This window comes from Hemiscyllium ocellatum, chromosome 20 (assembly GCF_020745735.1).
Source record: "Hemiscyllium ocellatum isolate sHemOce1 chromosome 20, sHemOce1.pat.X.cur, whole genome shotgun sequence".
Taxonomy (NCBI): Eukaryota; Metazoa; Chordata; class Chondrichthyes; order Orectolobiformes; family Hemiscylliidae; genus Hemiscyllium; species Hemiscyllium ocellatum.
In genome coordinates this window covers 47,714,023-47,730,017 of record NC_083420.1, presented here as the reverse complement: position 1 = coordinate 47,730,017, position 15,995 = coordinate 47,714,023, and the positions used below count along the sequence as shown (strand labels likewise).

Here is a 15,995-nt window from a genome sequence, read left to right as displayed (position 1 = left end):
CTCCTCCAATAACTTACTTATCACTGACATCAGATCCATTGATCTATATAGTTCCCAGGTTTTGGAACCCCATTAAAAGCTTCCAAATGGAAGAAAATGGGAGTCCTGCTTTTAATGGGCCTCTAAAACTTTGTAACATCCCTGAAAAATGGTGTGCAAGAACAAATTATGGGAAGTTAGGGAAGAAATTATGGGGTCGCTAGCGGAGATATCTGCATCATTTACAGCCACAGATGGAAGACTGGAGGGTGGCTAATGTTGTGTCTTTATTACAGAAAGGCTGCAAGGAGAAGCCTGGGAACTATAGCCCAGTGAGTCCGATGTCAGCTGTGGGTACATCCTGCTGAAGAGTCTGGAATATTCTGAATATTTTCACAACCTTCAGATATCAGTATTAGGTGCTCTATTGTAATGTTTATATGTTTTTCATCATAAAGATTTGTTCTGTAAGGGCAGTAATTCATCACAAGGATCTGCTCTTACATTGATTATTGTGTATTTGTTAACATGCATCACAGTGCTTTCCACTGGAAAAAGCACAATGAGATTAAACAAAATTGTCATTGTCTGATCGGACCATACGGGCTGTTTTCTCATTAGAGAGTTAACTGGTGGTGGTTTAACCTGAGGGTCATCAAGCCTCAAATAAGGGGAGAGGTTGAGAAGGTGAGTCCAAAACGTATCAAAAACCACATTGTTATCTTTTCTACTGTGATTTAAATGGCTTTGGCTGATTAAAAGGAAGCTTTGTCTTACACTTGATCAGCATCTACTTCTCTACATTGAAAGGCAGATAAACTGTTAATTGCCAATCATCAATTGGTGCATTTCCATGACAGTACCTGTACCAATCACAACTCTCCCCTCAGAATTCCCAAAGTACGGAAATAGTAAAAAGCTTGTTTTTTTCTCTTGAGTTGGTATTCTTATGAATTGTCCTAAAGAGTACATGATGAAAGACTTCAACAAAATCTCTCTTTTTCAGCAATACTCAAATTCTCAATTAATCCCGACTTTTAAGATTCTGAAGCCTAGTTTCAAGTCTACCGGTATTCAACAGTCAATACAGATCCACACCTGAATTGGATATTTATAATTCCCTTCCAATTAGACGATCATATACAATTATAGAGGGATTAAAAGTTAAACTAATACTTATGCACTGTCTATTTGTGTTAATTTGTTATAAATTATTTTAAATTGGTAGAATACTTTCATTCTCAATCTTAATCAACCAAGATCTTGGATCGTCTCCCAGCTTCGCATCTCAGCACGAAGATGCCTCTGTTATTCATGCAGTCAAGAGCAACCATTCTCAAATTTCAATAAATATTTCCTTACCAAGTCAAGTGTAATAAGAATGACATTATGCCAACATAAATTTCCAACCCTATTAAAGGAGCAATTACACAATGTAATTGTAACCAATGTATGTCATGTATTTAAAACTGCATATGGAACACAGAGATTCTTGTGGATTCCATTGTTATTTAAGTAAATTGTCTTTGGACAAGAATAAAACTACAAGTTTGTTTATCAAACTGGGAGGGACAGCAAATAAGTAAGAAAGGCAAACTAAATGTGGAGGACCTCTATAGATCAGATGTTTTGACTGAAGACCAGCCATTTCTCTTGAATCATTGCAAACTCAAGAGGTTAGGAAATAGTAATAGTATAAATTAAATAGTATTATTCTAAGGATCTGTGAAATACAAATCAGAATATTTTTCCCATTGTAAGAGACGAGCAGTTGTGAAGGAACAGGGATTTGTATGTCCATTTACATAACTCATTAAAACTAGTCAATAGCTATAATAATTTATCATAAAGAATAATGAAATGTTGGCCTTTACCTTAGGAGGTTGGAATACAAAACAAGGATGTGTCACTTCAGTTGTACAGAATCTTGGTGAAACTTCATCTGTGGTGATTAGGTCTTAGAAATGATTGATTGGGTTGAATGGAGCTATAACATAGGTTGACCAGTATGATTTCAGGTCTTAAAACACTCAATTGCAAATGTTTTGTGAATATAGTTTGTAGTGCTGAGAATTTAGAAGATGCTTAAAATGAAAAGAAATGTAATTGCATAGTGCAGGAATTATTTACATTGGTGTCAGAATTCAGAGTTGAAAAGTGTGGCACTGGAAAAGCACAGCAGTCAGGCAGCAACCAAGAAGCAGGAGAGTCAACGTTTCAGGCAAAAGCCTTTCATCAAGAATGTGGGGTGGGGGGAGGGGTCTAAGAGATAAATATTCACAACTCTGCCTGCTCCAGACCCACCAAACTTATCTCTGCATACCCTGACACCATCCTGGCCCCCTTGGTCCAGGAACTCCCCACATACATTCGGAACAAATGGAGATCCCTTGCAGCTCCACCCCCAAACCCGGTGGGCAGGTCGTCAAGCACTTTTCTCACCTGCCAGGATGACAGGCAATGGGGTTGATTCCGACTTAAAGCCTGAACTGGCCTTTAATTGACCACATTAAGTTTTTAGCTGTGCCAACACAAGAAGAATTCTAGCCCTCTCAAAATGAATGCTAATGTTGCATTTGCTTTCGTAATAGCCAAATGAACCTGCGTGTTAATCCTTAAGGGAATCCTGAACTAGGACTCCTAAGTCCCTTTGTGCTTTAGATTTTCAAAGCCTTCCCTATTTAGAAAATAGTCTACACCTCTACGTTTCCTGCAAAAAGGCATAATTTGTCACTTTCCCACATTGTATTCCATCTGCCCACTCTCCTAGCCTGTCATTTTCCAGCCTCCCTGTCTCAAGACTACCTGTCCCTCCACCTATTTTTATGTCATCTACAAACTTAGTAACAATGCCCTCAGGTCCTTCATCCAGATCATTAATGTATAACATGAATACTTGTGATCCCAATACTGACCACTATGGAACTCCACTAGTCACCGGGTGCCATCCTGAAAATAACTGCTTTATTTCTACTCTGTGCCTCCTGCGAGTCAACAATCTTCTATTAAAGCCAGTACTTTGTGTCTTCAACATGGACTTATCTTATTCAACAGCCTCCAATGCAGCACCTTATCAAAAGCCTGTGAAAATCCAAATAGATCACTTTCACTGGCTCTCCTTTGTCTAATATGTGCAGGTTAGGTGAATTGGCCATGCTAAATTGCCTGTAATGTTAGGTGAAAGGGTAAATGTTGGGGAATGTGTGGAGATTGCACATTCTCCCCATGTCTGCGTGGGTTTCCTCCGGGTGCTCCGGTTTCCTCCCATAATCCAAAAATGTGCAGGGGAGGTGAAGCAGCCATGCTAAATTGCCCGTAGTGTTAGGTTAAGGGGTAAATGTAGGGAATATGTCTGGGTGGGTTGCGCCTCGGCGGGTCGGTATGGACTTATTGGGCCAAAGGGCCTGTTTCCACACTGTAAGTAATGTAATCTAATTTAATCTAATATGGTTGTTATCTCCTCAAAGAATTCAAACTGTCAGGCATGATCTCCCCTTGATGAAACTGTGCTGACTCAGTCTTATTTTACAATGCACTTCCAAGGTGACATGGTTGATCTTTGGTTAGCACTGCTGCCTCACAAGGCCACGGGCCGGAGTATGATTTCACCCTCGGGCGACTCTGTGGAGTTTGCACATTCTCCCCGTGTCTATGTTTCTTCCTACTTGCGCAATTTCAGTGGATTGCCATGCTAAATTGCTCAAAACGTCCATGGATATGCAGGTTATGTGGACTAGCCATGGTAAATGCAGGGTTACAGATCGGGTAGGGGAGTAGGTATGAATGGAATGCACTTCAGAGGGTCGGTGTGGACCTTGTTTTTAGATTAGATACCCTACAGTGTGGAAATAGGCCCTTCAGCCCAACAAGTCCACAACAACCCTCCGAAGAGCAACCCACCCAAACCCATTCCCTTACATCTAACACTATGAGCAATTTAGCATGGCCAATTTACCTAACCTGCACATCTTTTGGACTGTGGGAGGAAATCGGAGCACACAGAGGAAACCCACGCAGACACGGGGAGAATGTGCAATCTCCACACAGGCAGTTACTCAAGGCAGGAATTGAACCAGGGTCCCTGGCGCTGTGAGGCAGTAGCGCTAACCACTGAGCCACTGTGCTGACTTGATGGACCAAATGGCCTGCTTCCACATTGTAGGAATTCTATGATTCTATGCACTTCACAATCTCATCCTTAATAATGGACTCTAAAATCTTAACAATGACTGAGGTCAGGCTATCTGTCCTATAATTTCCTGGCTTCTCCCTCTCCACACACCTTAAACAGGAGTGTTATAGTATCGACTTCTCAGTCTTCCTTACTCTAGGAACTCCTGAAAGATCACCACCAATATCTCTACAATCTCCTCAGCTATCACCTTCAGACACCTGGGGCATAGTCTATCCAGTCCAGGTGAATTATCCACCTCCTGCCACTTCAGTTTCCCCAGCATCTTCTCCTTGAAAATGGCCACTATACTCACCTCTGGCCCCTGATTATCTTTAAGTTCTGATTTGGTACCAGTGTCTAACACCATGAGGACTGATGCAAAGCACCTATTCAGTTTCTCTGTCATTTCTTTGTTCCCAATGACTTTCTTCTCCAGCCTCATTTTCCAGTGATCCAATGTCCACTCTTCTCTCTCTTACCTTTTAGATAGAATCATTGAATAGATTCTCTACAGTGTGGAAACATTTGGCCCCACAAGGTCACACCGAGCCTCCAAAGAGTAACCCATCAGACTCATTCCCTTACTCTATTACGTACATTTACCCTTGATGGATACAAAAAACTCTTGCAAATTCTTTTTATGTTACTAGCTAGCTTACCCTTCTCCCCACTATTGCTTTTTAAAATTATTCTCTGCTAGTTTTTAAAGGTTTCCAAATCGTCTGGCCTCCCACTGATCTTCACCACATTGTATGAGTTTTCTTTTGCTTTTATGCTGTCCCTGACTTCCCTTTACAGCCATGGCTGCCTTTGTATATTTCTTCACCGCTGGGATGGATTTCTGCTGTGCCTCCCAAATTATCCCAGAAACTCCGACCATTGCTGTTCCACCATCTTCCCTGCTAGGCTCCCCTTCTAATCAACTCTGGCTGGCTCCTCTCTCATTATTTTTAGTTACTTTTACCCAACTGAAATATCGTTAAATCTGATTGCGGCCTCAGCCTTTCAAACAGAAGGGTGAATTCTATCATATTACAGATACTGTTCCGAGTATGGTCATTTCACCTTCAGCTCCCTAATCAAGTCTAGCTCATTACACATCACCAAATCCCGCACTTCCTTTTCCCTATTAGGCTCTACCAATGCTGCTCCATACAAAATCTAATAGACATTGCAGTAATTCCTTAACTTGGGATTTGCTACCAGTCACATGCTGCAGATTGACACACAACGTGGTTAGGTAGGGAATTCCAGGATTTTGACCCAGCGACAGTGAAGGAATGACAGTATATTTTTTAGTCAGAATGATGAGTGGCTTGGAGAGGTGATGGTGTTTCCTGTTCCCATGTATTTGCTGCCCTTGTCCTTTTAGGTGGAAGTGGTCATGGGTTTAGATGATGCTGTCATTTTGGTGAATTTCTGCACTGCATCTGGTACATAGTACACATTGTTGCTACTGTTGGTGCTGTGAACAATTCTGGATATTCTTTATGAAAAAGGATGGAATAACACAAGCACTTGAAATAACAAGGAGAAATTTAGTTGCTTTATATTCTATAGGAAGGTATATTTAAATGTTTTAGTGGAGGTAGGAAAAGACAAGTTAGATTTTACTACTTAACATTGATAGTAATGAACGTGTAACAGTAAGGTTGAAATTGGTTTCTGCTAGTTCAAGAAATAGACAAATATTAGAGGTCATCATACATCTTAGACACTATGATTAGTGAAAATGCTATCATTTCTGGTCTTTAATATATCTATGCTCTTTATATTTCGGTAATGTTAATTAAAACTAATAAAGGTTGCTTTTGGGAAAATTAGATGGTCCAGTGGTGCTGCACTGTTGTTTCACTTCTGCACCCTAAATTTGAATGCAGTTCAAAGCTGACTAGATGAGCTTACTCCTTGTCACACTGAGGTTGAAAGGACCATCTTCTGACACATCATAGCAATAGAATGAAGGGAACAGAGTCTCTACTATCTGAAAGATCACTATTCAGTTTAGTTCTTCTTTGTTTTTGGTGGGGTGGCAGTGTTTAAAACTGACCAGAGACCTTGCCTCTGATTGTCAACCATGATCCCATTTGTCAGATCATATTGGATTACGAATCGCTTTTAATACCCTTGTTATCAAAGATTTGCTTGCTAGTCAGTGTTGAAGCCCAAACAACAGGAACCAGAGGATGATCCATGCCTGTTGAACCATACTCTAACTAGCAGGCAAGGTTTTCAAGAGGGAAGAAGGGAAGGGGGGGGGAAAATTAGGATCTAGCAAAAAGTAGAAATGAAGATATTAGCTCCACAATCTAGTTAGTGGCTACATGCAAAAGATCAGTTCTCCAAATAAGAATTTTTAAGCAAATTGATACTCTTACTTTAAGATGTAACAAAGATGGCTCTCAATCAAAAGATTGCAAATGCAACATTCTTGAAATATCCTTGACAATAAACTCCGCCCTCCTACTAATAAATAGCAAGACACCAACAAATGTAGAGGCTTGAAGGTTCCTAAATTTATAACCCATGCAAAGTACCAGAACTTCATATCTTGAAACATGAGTTTACTATTTTTTGTTTGCAGAACTTGACAGTGGAATATACTGTCAGCAGGGTACATCTGGCAATATACACAAACCTTCGAAGATGCGTGCAAGTTAGAATGATTACACCAGCATAAAGCATTCCTCTATCAACATTTTTCAACCAAGAGGTATTTCATAAATGAATATATCAATAAAACCACTTCTTCAAAGATGATCAATTTTCAGAAGTTCACAATGAAACTTTGTCACTGATGTGTTCATATCAGAGGGAGGTTAATCTGTAGAACTCTTTGCTAAAGAGGGCTGTAGAGGAAAAGTCATTCAGAGTTATTTAAGACAGAAGTATACAGGTTCTTGATTAATAAGGGATTAAGGGTTATAGGAGAAGGCAGGAGATGAGGTCGAGAAACATATCAGCCATGATCTAATGTTAGAGCAAATTCAAAGTCAAATGGCTTAATTCTGCTCCTATATCTTATGGTTATTGCAATTATATGCAGACAGAGACACATATCTGAGACTAAGGAATGGTGTTTGCTACTGAAATCAAATTATACATACCTATTAGCAGGACTTGTCTTCCCCTTGTCTTCTCCCAAAACTGTTAACCAGTGCCATGACTACTAAGCACCCTCTTATTTACTGCATAGTTATTTTTAAAGTGCAAATATACAGAGCAAATGCTGGAAAGTGAAGCATCCAGAAGAATATTATAACTAAGTGTAAAGTTGTCCCTAACCAAACTTCGCCGGTATAGAAATTTCAGTAATAATCCCCAAACAGTGATCAAAAACAAAAATCTTGGTCAATTTTCTCTTCCAAATCCAAAGGTATTGAGTGTAAGTATAGCTTTCTGACCAACAATTTGCATTTCCTTGGTCTACAGGGATCAGTATTCATCAAATAAAGTACCTGAACCATTCAGAAAGCCTTAAATAGTAACTTTCAAACGGTGAGATAACTTAACTTGTTAATAAGAAGCAAATGAACATATTCTGGTTAAGATGGTAAAGGTAAAAAAAAACAGAGGATTATCTGTTTCTCTCTTAGCTGACTATGGCAGCCATAATAAAATACACTAGATTAACTAAATATATCATTTCAGAACTTACCATCATCTTTTGTTCTTTCTATTACAGGTGGTGAACTTGTCACTCCATCCCCAATTCTGGTAAATGCCAAAACTTGAATCTCATATGGACTATACTTCCTCAGATCATTTAGGACAATAGATTGTGTAAAATTTCCTTTCACAAGATGAGTGCAAATACTTAATTCAGAATCTTTCTCCTGGTACAGGATCTGGAACAGTAAATATAGGCAGTTTAATGTACAACAGCGAAAGTGTACTTTTAATACTCCACTCATTTTAACTCTGAGTGAAAGAAATGTCATATTACAAAATATGCACACATTTTCTGAAATTAAAAAAATAATTTCTAACACTGGACTATGTTAACAGGAAAAGGTAAATTTAAAAAAACAATCAACTTCACTTCAATTACTGGATTCTTGAAATAAAACAATTTTTTTAAAAAGTTTCTTCTTTTGTGAAATCTACATTTTAATCCTGCTTAAATGTTTGAGATAGTTTTTGTACTCTGCAGGAAATTAATTTACAGTTTGTTGCATGAAAAACTTTCACAAAATAGGATATTTAATGATATTACACTGGAAGACACAAGAATGATGGGGTACAAAACTTAAAATTATGCTAAGCAGTCAAGTTCTTATCAAGATAGCTCAACAGGTTTACAACTGGGCTGATCAATGGCTAATGAAGTTTAACAGTGGTAACTGCGTAGTACTGACTACTAGGAATTAACCTCAAGAAAATAATTGACAGAGCTTCCTCCAATTCAAAATTAAAATTGCTTCTTTTGCCTTGAGGCAAAAATTCTCATACAGAGAACCACAGATTTGCAATAAATCCCAAACAAACTTCTGGGATAGCAGGATGAGAGTGCAATAGGTTGCTGGGATTCAAGCTGAAAAGAAAATTGTACAGTTTGACTTCAGTCATGTGCACCAGTTTGGCTTAATGGCAGAAATCTTGCTTCCAAGTCAAAAGGTTGAGTTTCAAACTCTGCTTCAGTAACTTAAGAAAATAATCCATACTGACAGTTGTATGGAATACTAAAGATGGCTGCATTGTCTGAGCAACCTTCTTTCAGATGAGATGTTAAAATCCCATACATCAGTTCAATTCAACATAAAAGATCACACGCCACTATTTAAAAAATAGCTGAATCCTCCTGGCCCAACATAAATCATCCCACAATAAAAACATAATATGGATATAAAAACAGAAATGAACCGATTATTAACTCTTTGCTGTTTGTCGGATTGTGCTATGCTATCCCATTTGCCTATGACCAACAAAGAATTCATATTAACACTAACTGACAGATTGCAATAAACTTTGGGATATCATGGTTTTTAAAGGCTTCCCAATCCTCTGTCTTTCTACTGACCTTCACCACACTGTCTGTGTTTTCTTTTGTTTTTATGCTGTCCCTGACTTTCCTCATCACCCACGGTTGTGTCATCCCCTTCTTAGTATGCTTCTTCTTCCTTGGAATGAATTTCTGCCAAACCTCCCGAATAATACCCAGAAACTCTTACCATTGCTGTACCACCATTTTCCTTGCTAGGTTCCCAAACCAATCAATTCTGGTCAGCTCCTCCTTCACGTCTTTGTGGTTATCTTTACTCAATCATAATATCTGATTGTATATACCTGATTCCAGCGGCTGCCTCTCAAACTGCAGGGTGAAGTTTTTCATATTATTACAGGCTGACTTGTAGGTGGCTGGTGCTCCCATGCATCTGTTGCTTATCCTTCTACACAGAATTAATTGTGGATTTGGAAGGTATTTTCAGACCACCTAGGTGAGACACTTTAGTGCATCTTGCAGTTGTACACACTGCTGCCATTCTTCATCAATGATGAAGGATATGAGTGCTGGTGGTGATGTACTGTGTTCTAATCAAATGGGCTGCTTTTTCCTGAATGGTATCCAGCTTCTGGAATGTTGTCAGATTCAACTCATTCAGATAAGTGGACAATATTCCATCATGGTCATGATTTTTTGTATAAGAGTTGGTGGCAGGATATGGGAGAGAAAGGAAATGAGTTACGTGCTGCAGAATTTGTAGCCTCTGAACTGCTCTTGCCACACAGAATTTCTATAGTTAACCCAGTTCCGTTCTTGGCCAATGCTAACCGCCAGATGGTGGCAACAGGAAATTCCTAATAGTAACGCCATTGAACATAAAGAGGTGATGATTAGATGTTTTCTTATTGGAGATGACCATTGCCTGCAACTTGTATGGCATGAAGGTTAATTGTCAGTTATCAGCCTAGGACTGGATGTTGTCCATGTCCTGTCATATATGGACAAGGACTGTTTCAGTATTTGAGAAGTTGTGAATATTCCCATTTCTGATCTTATAGAGTCATAGAGATGTACAGCATGGAAACAGACCCTTCGGTCCAACTCGTCCATGCCGACCAGATATCCCAACCCAATCTAGTCCCACCTGCCAGCACCTGGCCCATATCCCTCCAAACCCTTCCTATTCATATACCCATCCAAATGCATTTTAAATGTTGCAATTGTACCAGCCTCCACTGCTTCCTCTGGCAGATCATTCCATACACGTACCACCCCGTGTGAAAATGTTGCCCCTTAGGTCTCTTTTATATCTTTCCCCTCTCACCCTAAACCTACGCCCTCTAGTTCTGGACTCCCTGACCCCAGGGAAAAGACTTTGTCCATTTATCCTATCCATGCCCCTCATAATTTTGCAAATCTCTATAAGGTCACCCCTCAGCCTCCAATGCTCCAGGGAAAACAGCCCCAGCCTGTACAGCCTCTCCCTGTTGCTCAGGTCCTCCAACTCTGGCAACATCCTTGTAAATCATTTCTGAACCCTTCAAGTTTCACAACATCTTTCCAATAGGAAGGAGACCAGAATTGCACGCAATATTCCAACAGTGGCCTAACCAATGTCCTGTTACAGCCGCAACATGACCTCCCAACTCCTGTACTCAATACTCTGACCAATAAAGGAAAGCATACCAAACGCCTTCTTCACTATCTTATCTACCTGCGACTCCACTTTCAAGGAGCTATGAACCTGCCCTCCAAGATCTCTTTGTTCAGCAACACTCCCTAGGACCTTACCATTAAGTGTATAAGTCCTGCTAAGATTTGCTTTCCCAAAATTTATCTGAATTAAACTCCATCTGCCACTTCTCAGCCCATTGGCCCATTTAGTCCAGATCCTGTTGTACTCTGAGGTAACCCTCTTTGTTGTCCACTACACCTCCAATTTTGGTGTCTTTTTTTTTAGATTACTTACAGTGTGGAAACAGGCCCTTCGGCCCAACAAGTCCACACCGACCTGCCGAAGCGCAACCCACCCATACCCCTACATTTACCCCTTACCTAACACTACGGGCAATTTAGCATGGCCAACTCACCTGACCCGCACATCTTTGGACTGTGGGAGGAAACCGGAGCACCCGGAGGAAACCCACGCAGACACGGGGAGAATGTGCAAACTCCACACAGTCAGTCGCCTGAGTCGGGAATTGAACCCAGGTCTCAGGCGCTGTGAGGCAGTAGTGCTAACCACTGTGCCACCGTGTCGTCCATAAGTCTTCTGCAAACTTATTAACTGTACCTCTTATGCTCACATCCAAATCATTTATGTAAATGACAAAAAGTAGAGGGCCCAGCACTGATCCTAGTGGCACTGCACTGGTCACAGGCCTCCAGTCTGAAAAACAACCATCCACCACCACCCTCTGTCTTCTACCTTTGAGACAGTTCTGTATCCAAATGGCTAGTTCTCCCTGTATTCCATGAGATCTAACCTTGCTAACCAGTCTCCCATGGGGAACCTTGTCGAACACCTTACTGAAGTCCATATAGATCACATTACTGCTCTGCCCTCAATCTTCTTTGTTACTTCTTCAAAAAACTTAATCAAGTTTGTGAGACATGATTTCCCACGCACAAAGCCGTGTTGACTATCCCGAATCAATCCTCGTCTTTCCAAATACATGTACATCCTATCCTTCAGGATTCCTCCCAACAACTTGCCCACCAACAGCTGAAGGTGGTTTGGTTGAGAACACTACCCTGAGGAACTCCTGCAGAGATTCCTTAAGGCTGGAATGATTGCCTCCAACAGCAGTAATCATCTTACTTTATTCTAGGTACAACGCGATCTAGCAAGAAGGTTTCCCTCTGATTCACATTAACATTTGTTTTACTTGGGGCTACTTGATGTTATTCCTTGGCAAATTCATTCCTGACGTCAAGGACATACACTCTCACCTCACCTCTGGGTTTCAGATGTTTTGACTATGTTTGGACCAAGATTGTAATGAGGCCAGAAGCTAAGGGGCCCTGGTGGGACCAAATTGAGCACCAGCAAACAGGTTAATCCTTTGCAAGTGCTGCTTATTGGGACTGTCAATGACTGCTTCCATCACTTTACTAACAATCGAGTAAGCGGTGAGAGGGACATGCATGGACAATTTTCCATATTGTCAGGTAGATGCCAGCATGAAAGCAGTACTGAAACAGCTTTGGCTAGGGTCACAATGAGCTCGAAAACACAAGCCTTCAGTACTATTGCTGAAATGTTGCCAGTGCTCTTCGTCTTTGCAGCAGTTTCTTGACATCACATGGAATGAATCAGATTTGTTGAATACTGTCATCTATGATGCTTGGGATCTCTGAAGCAAATTCAGATGGCCATCCACTCGGCATTTCTGAAAATTAATGCCAGTACTTCAGATGGGGATATTTGGAAAGTGTCCACTTACTGTTAACTGTTTAATGATACACCACCACTCACCACTAGAGTGGTAGGACTGCACAGCATAGATCAGATTCATTATGGGATCACTTAGCCTTGCCTGTCTATTGCATGCTGTTTCTGCTGTTTGGTCTGCCATTGCTCCTGTGTTGTAGCTGTCCAAGTTGGCCCTTTATTTTTAGGGATACCTTGTGTTTCTGCTGGCTAGCCCTCCTGCACTTTTCATTGGACCAGGGTTGATTTACCTCTAAGTGATAATGATAAGGTGAGGGGTATACCAAGCCATGAACTTAACAGATTGTCGTTCAATACAATTCAGCTGTTGCTGATGGCTCACACTGACCAACAGACGCCTGGTTTTGAGTTGGTAGATCTGTTCAAAGTCTATCACATTTAGTATGGTGCTGGTGCCACACAAGACAGTGGAACATGTCCTCAGTGTGAAAACAGGAGTTATCTCCAAAACATGAGGCCACTCCTAATATTACTGTTAAGGAAGGATGGACTTGTGACAAGTAGGTCAATGAGATCCAAGTCGGACTTTTCTTTTGTTGGTTCCCACAACACTTACCATGGGCGCGGATACGAAGCGGTGTCCTTTAGGATTTAGTCAGCTCTATTAGTAGCGGTGCTATGATGATGGGCACTGAAGTCCCCCTCCCAGAGTACATTCTGTGCCCTTGTCACACTCAGTGCTTTCTCCAAGTGGTTTTCAACATAGCATAGTACTGGTTCGTCAGCTGAGGTGTGGGGTGAAGAGAGTCAGTGGGTAGTAGTCAGCAAGAGGTTTTCTTGCCCATGACCTGATGCCATGAGATTGCATGGAGCCAGAGTAAAAGATAAATGTCTATAGAGGGTATGCCACCGTGTAGCCATCTCTAGTGACAGTGGTATGACAGTAAGTATGACAATGTCAGGCTGTTACATAGCCTATGGGGTAGCCCTTCCAATTTTGGTACAAGGTCCCAGATGTTGTAGGGTTGACATGGATATGTTTGTCATTGTCAATTTTGGGGCCTAGGTTGATGTAAGATGTTAAGTGCGAAATCAATTTCATTTCTTTCTTTAGGTTTTGTAGTAGTATTATAGAATGGTGTGTCTTGCTAGGCTGTTTCAAAGGACAGTTAAGAGTCAAATCACATTATTGTGGGTTGGAGGTAGGAGGTAACAATGGCAGTTTTTCTTTCCCTAAGGGGCATTAGTGAACCAGATTTTTTTTGGACAATGAACTGCAATTAAATGATCACAATTAAGCTAGTTTTTAGTTCCAAATTTTATTAAATTCAAATTTCTCCATTTGTCATGGTGCAGGCTTAGTGGGTTTCACTGGATGACCAGCACTTACTGCCTGGCCCTAGTTACCCTTTAGAAGGTGGTAGTAGATCGCTTTTTTGAATTGCTGCAGTCCATATGCTGTAGGCAGATTTGAACCAATGTCCCCAGAATACAGACTTGACATTCTGGATGGATTATGATCCAGTGATATTACCAAAAAGCTACTTTCTCCTCAATTAGTTAGTGGATCCTTTTGGATTAACAGAGAACCTTTCTGATCATTCAAATAATAAGAATTTTGCCCTGCAGTCACCAACATCCCTGAGACCCCATCATCAAACACTAGTGGGCAATCACAGACGCAAGATTTAACCTGATATCCATGTTAGTGCAGTGGGTACATGAGGAAGCAGCATTTGGGAATTCTGATGAGTAGCTCATGCTATGACTGAAAATTCCTTTGATGTTTTACAAATTTCATGTCAGGAGGTGATGCAACATCAATCACTTAATTTGACAAATGTAGCTGCAGAACCACTCTAGAATCCATATATATATATATATACAGGAATATCATACAATATCCAGGAAAGAGTAGCTCACTTGATGCTCCTGTCATTTGACACTTATTCCATTATTGCCATGCTATAGCTGCAGTACAAAAAATCTACAGATTACAACGCTGAAACTCACCTTTATTTTGACAGCCCCTCCCTTCATGGTCCATTGCCATTATTTAAGATAATAGTAGTAATGACATGCCACCACCCTCAATTTCCTTTCTAAATCACACATAACCTTGGACATACATCAGTAGGTCAATCACCAGAACCTTCTTAAGGCTAGACAAGGATGAACAATAAATGTTGCCTTGGAATTATCATCCACAATTTGAGAACAAATGAAATTAAATACATTAACTAAATTAAACACCCACTATTATGATGTGTATATAAAACACACATGACTATTATAAATAGAATAAGCTATGAAATGCACTGAAAAATCATTTTAATTCCCTTTCATGACGCAGCCCATATTTCAGTTGTAGATAACTTTATCACTCTTCACAGGATCTCCTCTATTTAGCCAACTCAGATGATTTTTAACACTAAGTTTTATGGTAATAAGCAATATTATGTTGCCTTCAGAAAATAAACCTACACTGCAAAGCCACATTTTTATCCCTTGCAGAGCACAAAACTATACGATGGTTAAAAATACTGAGTCAAATCGTTTTATAATTGAAGTCTCAAAACAGATGAACTGTAGTTAGAAAAATATATTTCTCCGTACCCATATCAGAATACACTTAAGATTTACAAATTAGCAATTCAGGCTCTTATGAAGTGAGCAGGGTGACAGAGGGACAGTGACCTTGATTTCTCAAGGCTAACGTTGCAGCCTCCTCAAAGATTGGGCATTAACTTGAGGAACAGAGTTAAGAAAATTCTGAAGGCTCTTCAACAAAAGAGAATATTACCAATGTCTCTTCTAAAGAAAGCCTGACTAGCTTGTAAAGTAATACACATTAGTGAGTAGACTAATAGGATCTTATTGAATTATATATATATCCAGCTGTATTTACTTAGCCACAAAGCACATCTGTTTATGAATTAAATGATTTTTCCCAATAAAAGGAAAATACTATGAATGCTAGAAATCTGAAAAAAACATAGAAAATACTGGAGAAACGCATGGGTCTGCCAGCATCTATGCATAGTGAAACAGCTAACATTTTGAGTTCAATATGATTCTGTTTCTGTCTCCACAGATGCAGCCTGATGTGATGATTTTATATAATTCAGGAGTCAGTGGACAAAAACCATCTCATCCAAAGCCGCATTGACAGTGAACTAGGTAATCGGAGTTCAACAATGGAGCATTTGGGAGCTTTTAAGATTGATCTGAATCTTAGATAGATGGCCAAAGAAGATCTAGTAGAAAAGTGTGTTGAATTCATAACTTGCACACTAATCATATAATTCGATACCTTATTGGATGGACTACATTTACAGGTCAGCAGAATTAAAATGTGATGAGCTGAATTTTGTAGATGTGCAGCTTGAACAGCAACATAAGAATATCATATTAAATGCTCTCTAAATCCACAATCTTCACCCTACTGCACTGGTATTTTAAGAACACAGAAACAGATATTTCAGCTCCATTTACCTATTCAG

At 40.0% G+C, this 15,995-nt stretch overlaps 1 protein-coding gene across 1 annotated transcript in view; it reads right to left on the bottom strand.

The window, feature by feature from the left end:
- The window catches only part of sdk1a (sidekick cell adhesion molecule 1a), an 827,262-nt gene that overhangs the window by 125,419 nt on the left and 685,848 nt on the right, over nt 1-15,995 (bottom strand). The window contains exon 27 of the mRNA XM_060840817.1: nt 7,812-8,001. Coding sequence (XP_060696800.1) covers nt 7,812-8,001 — 190 coding nt within the window. The remainder of the gene's footprint in view (nt 1-7,811; nt 8,002-15,995) is intronic.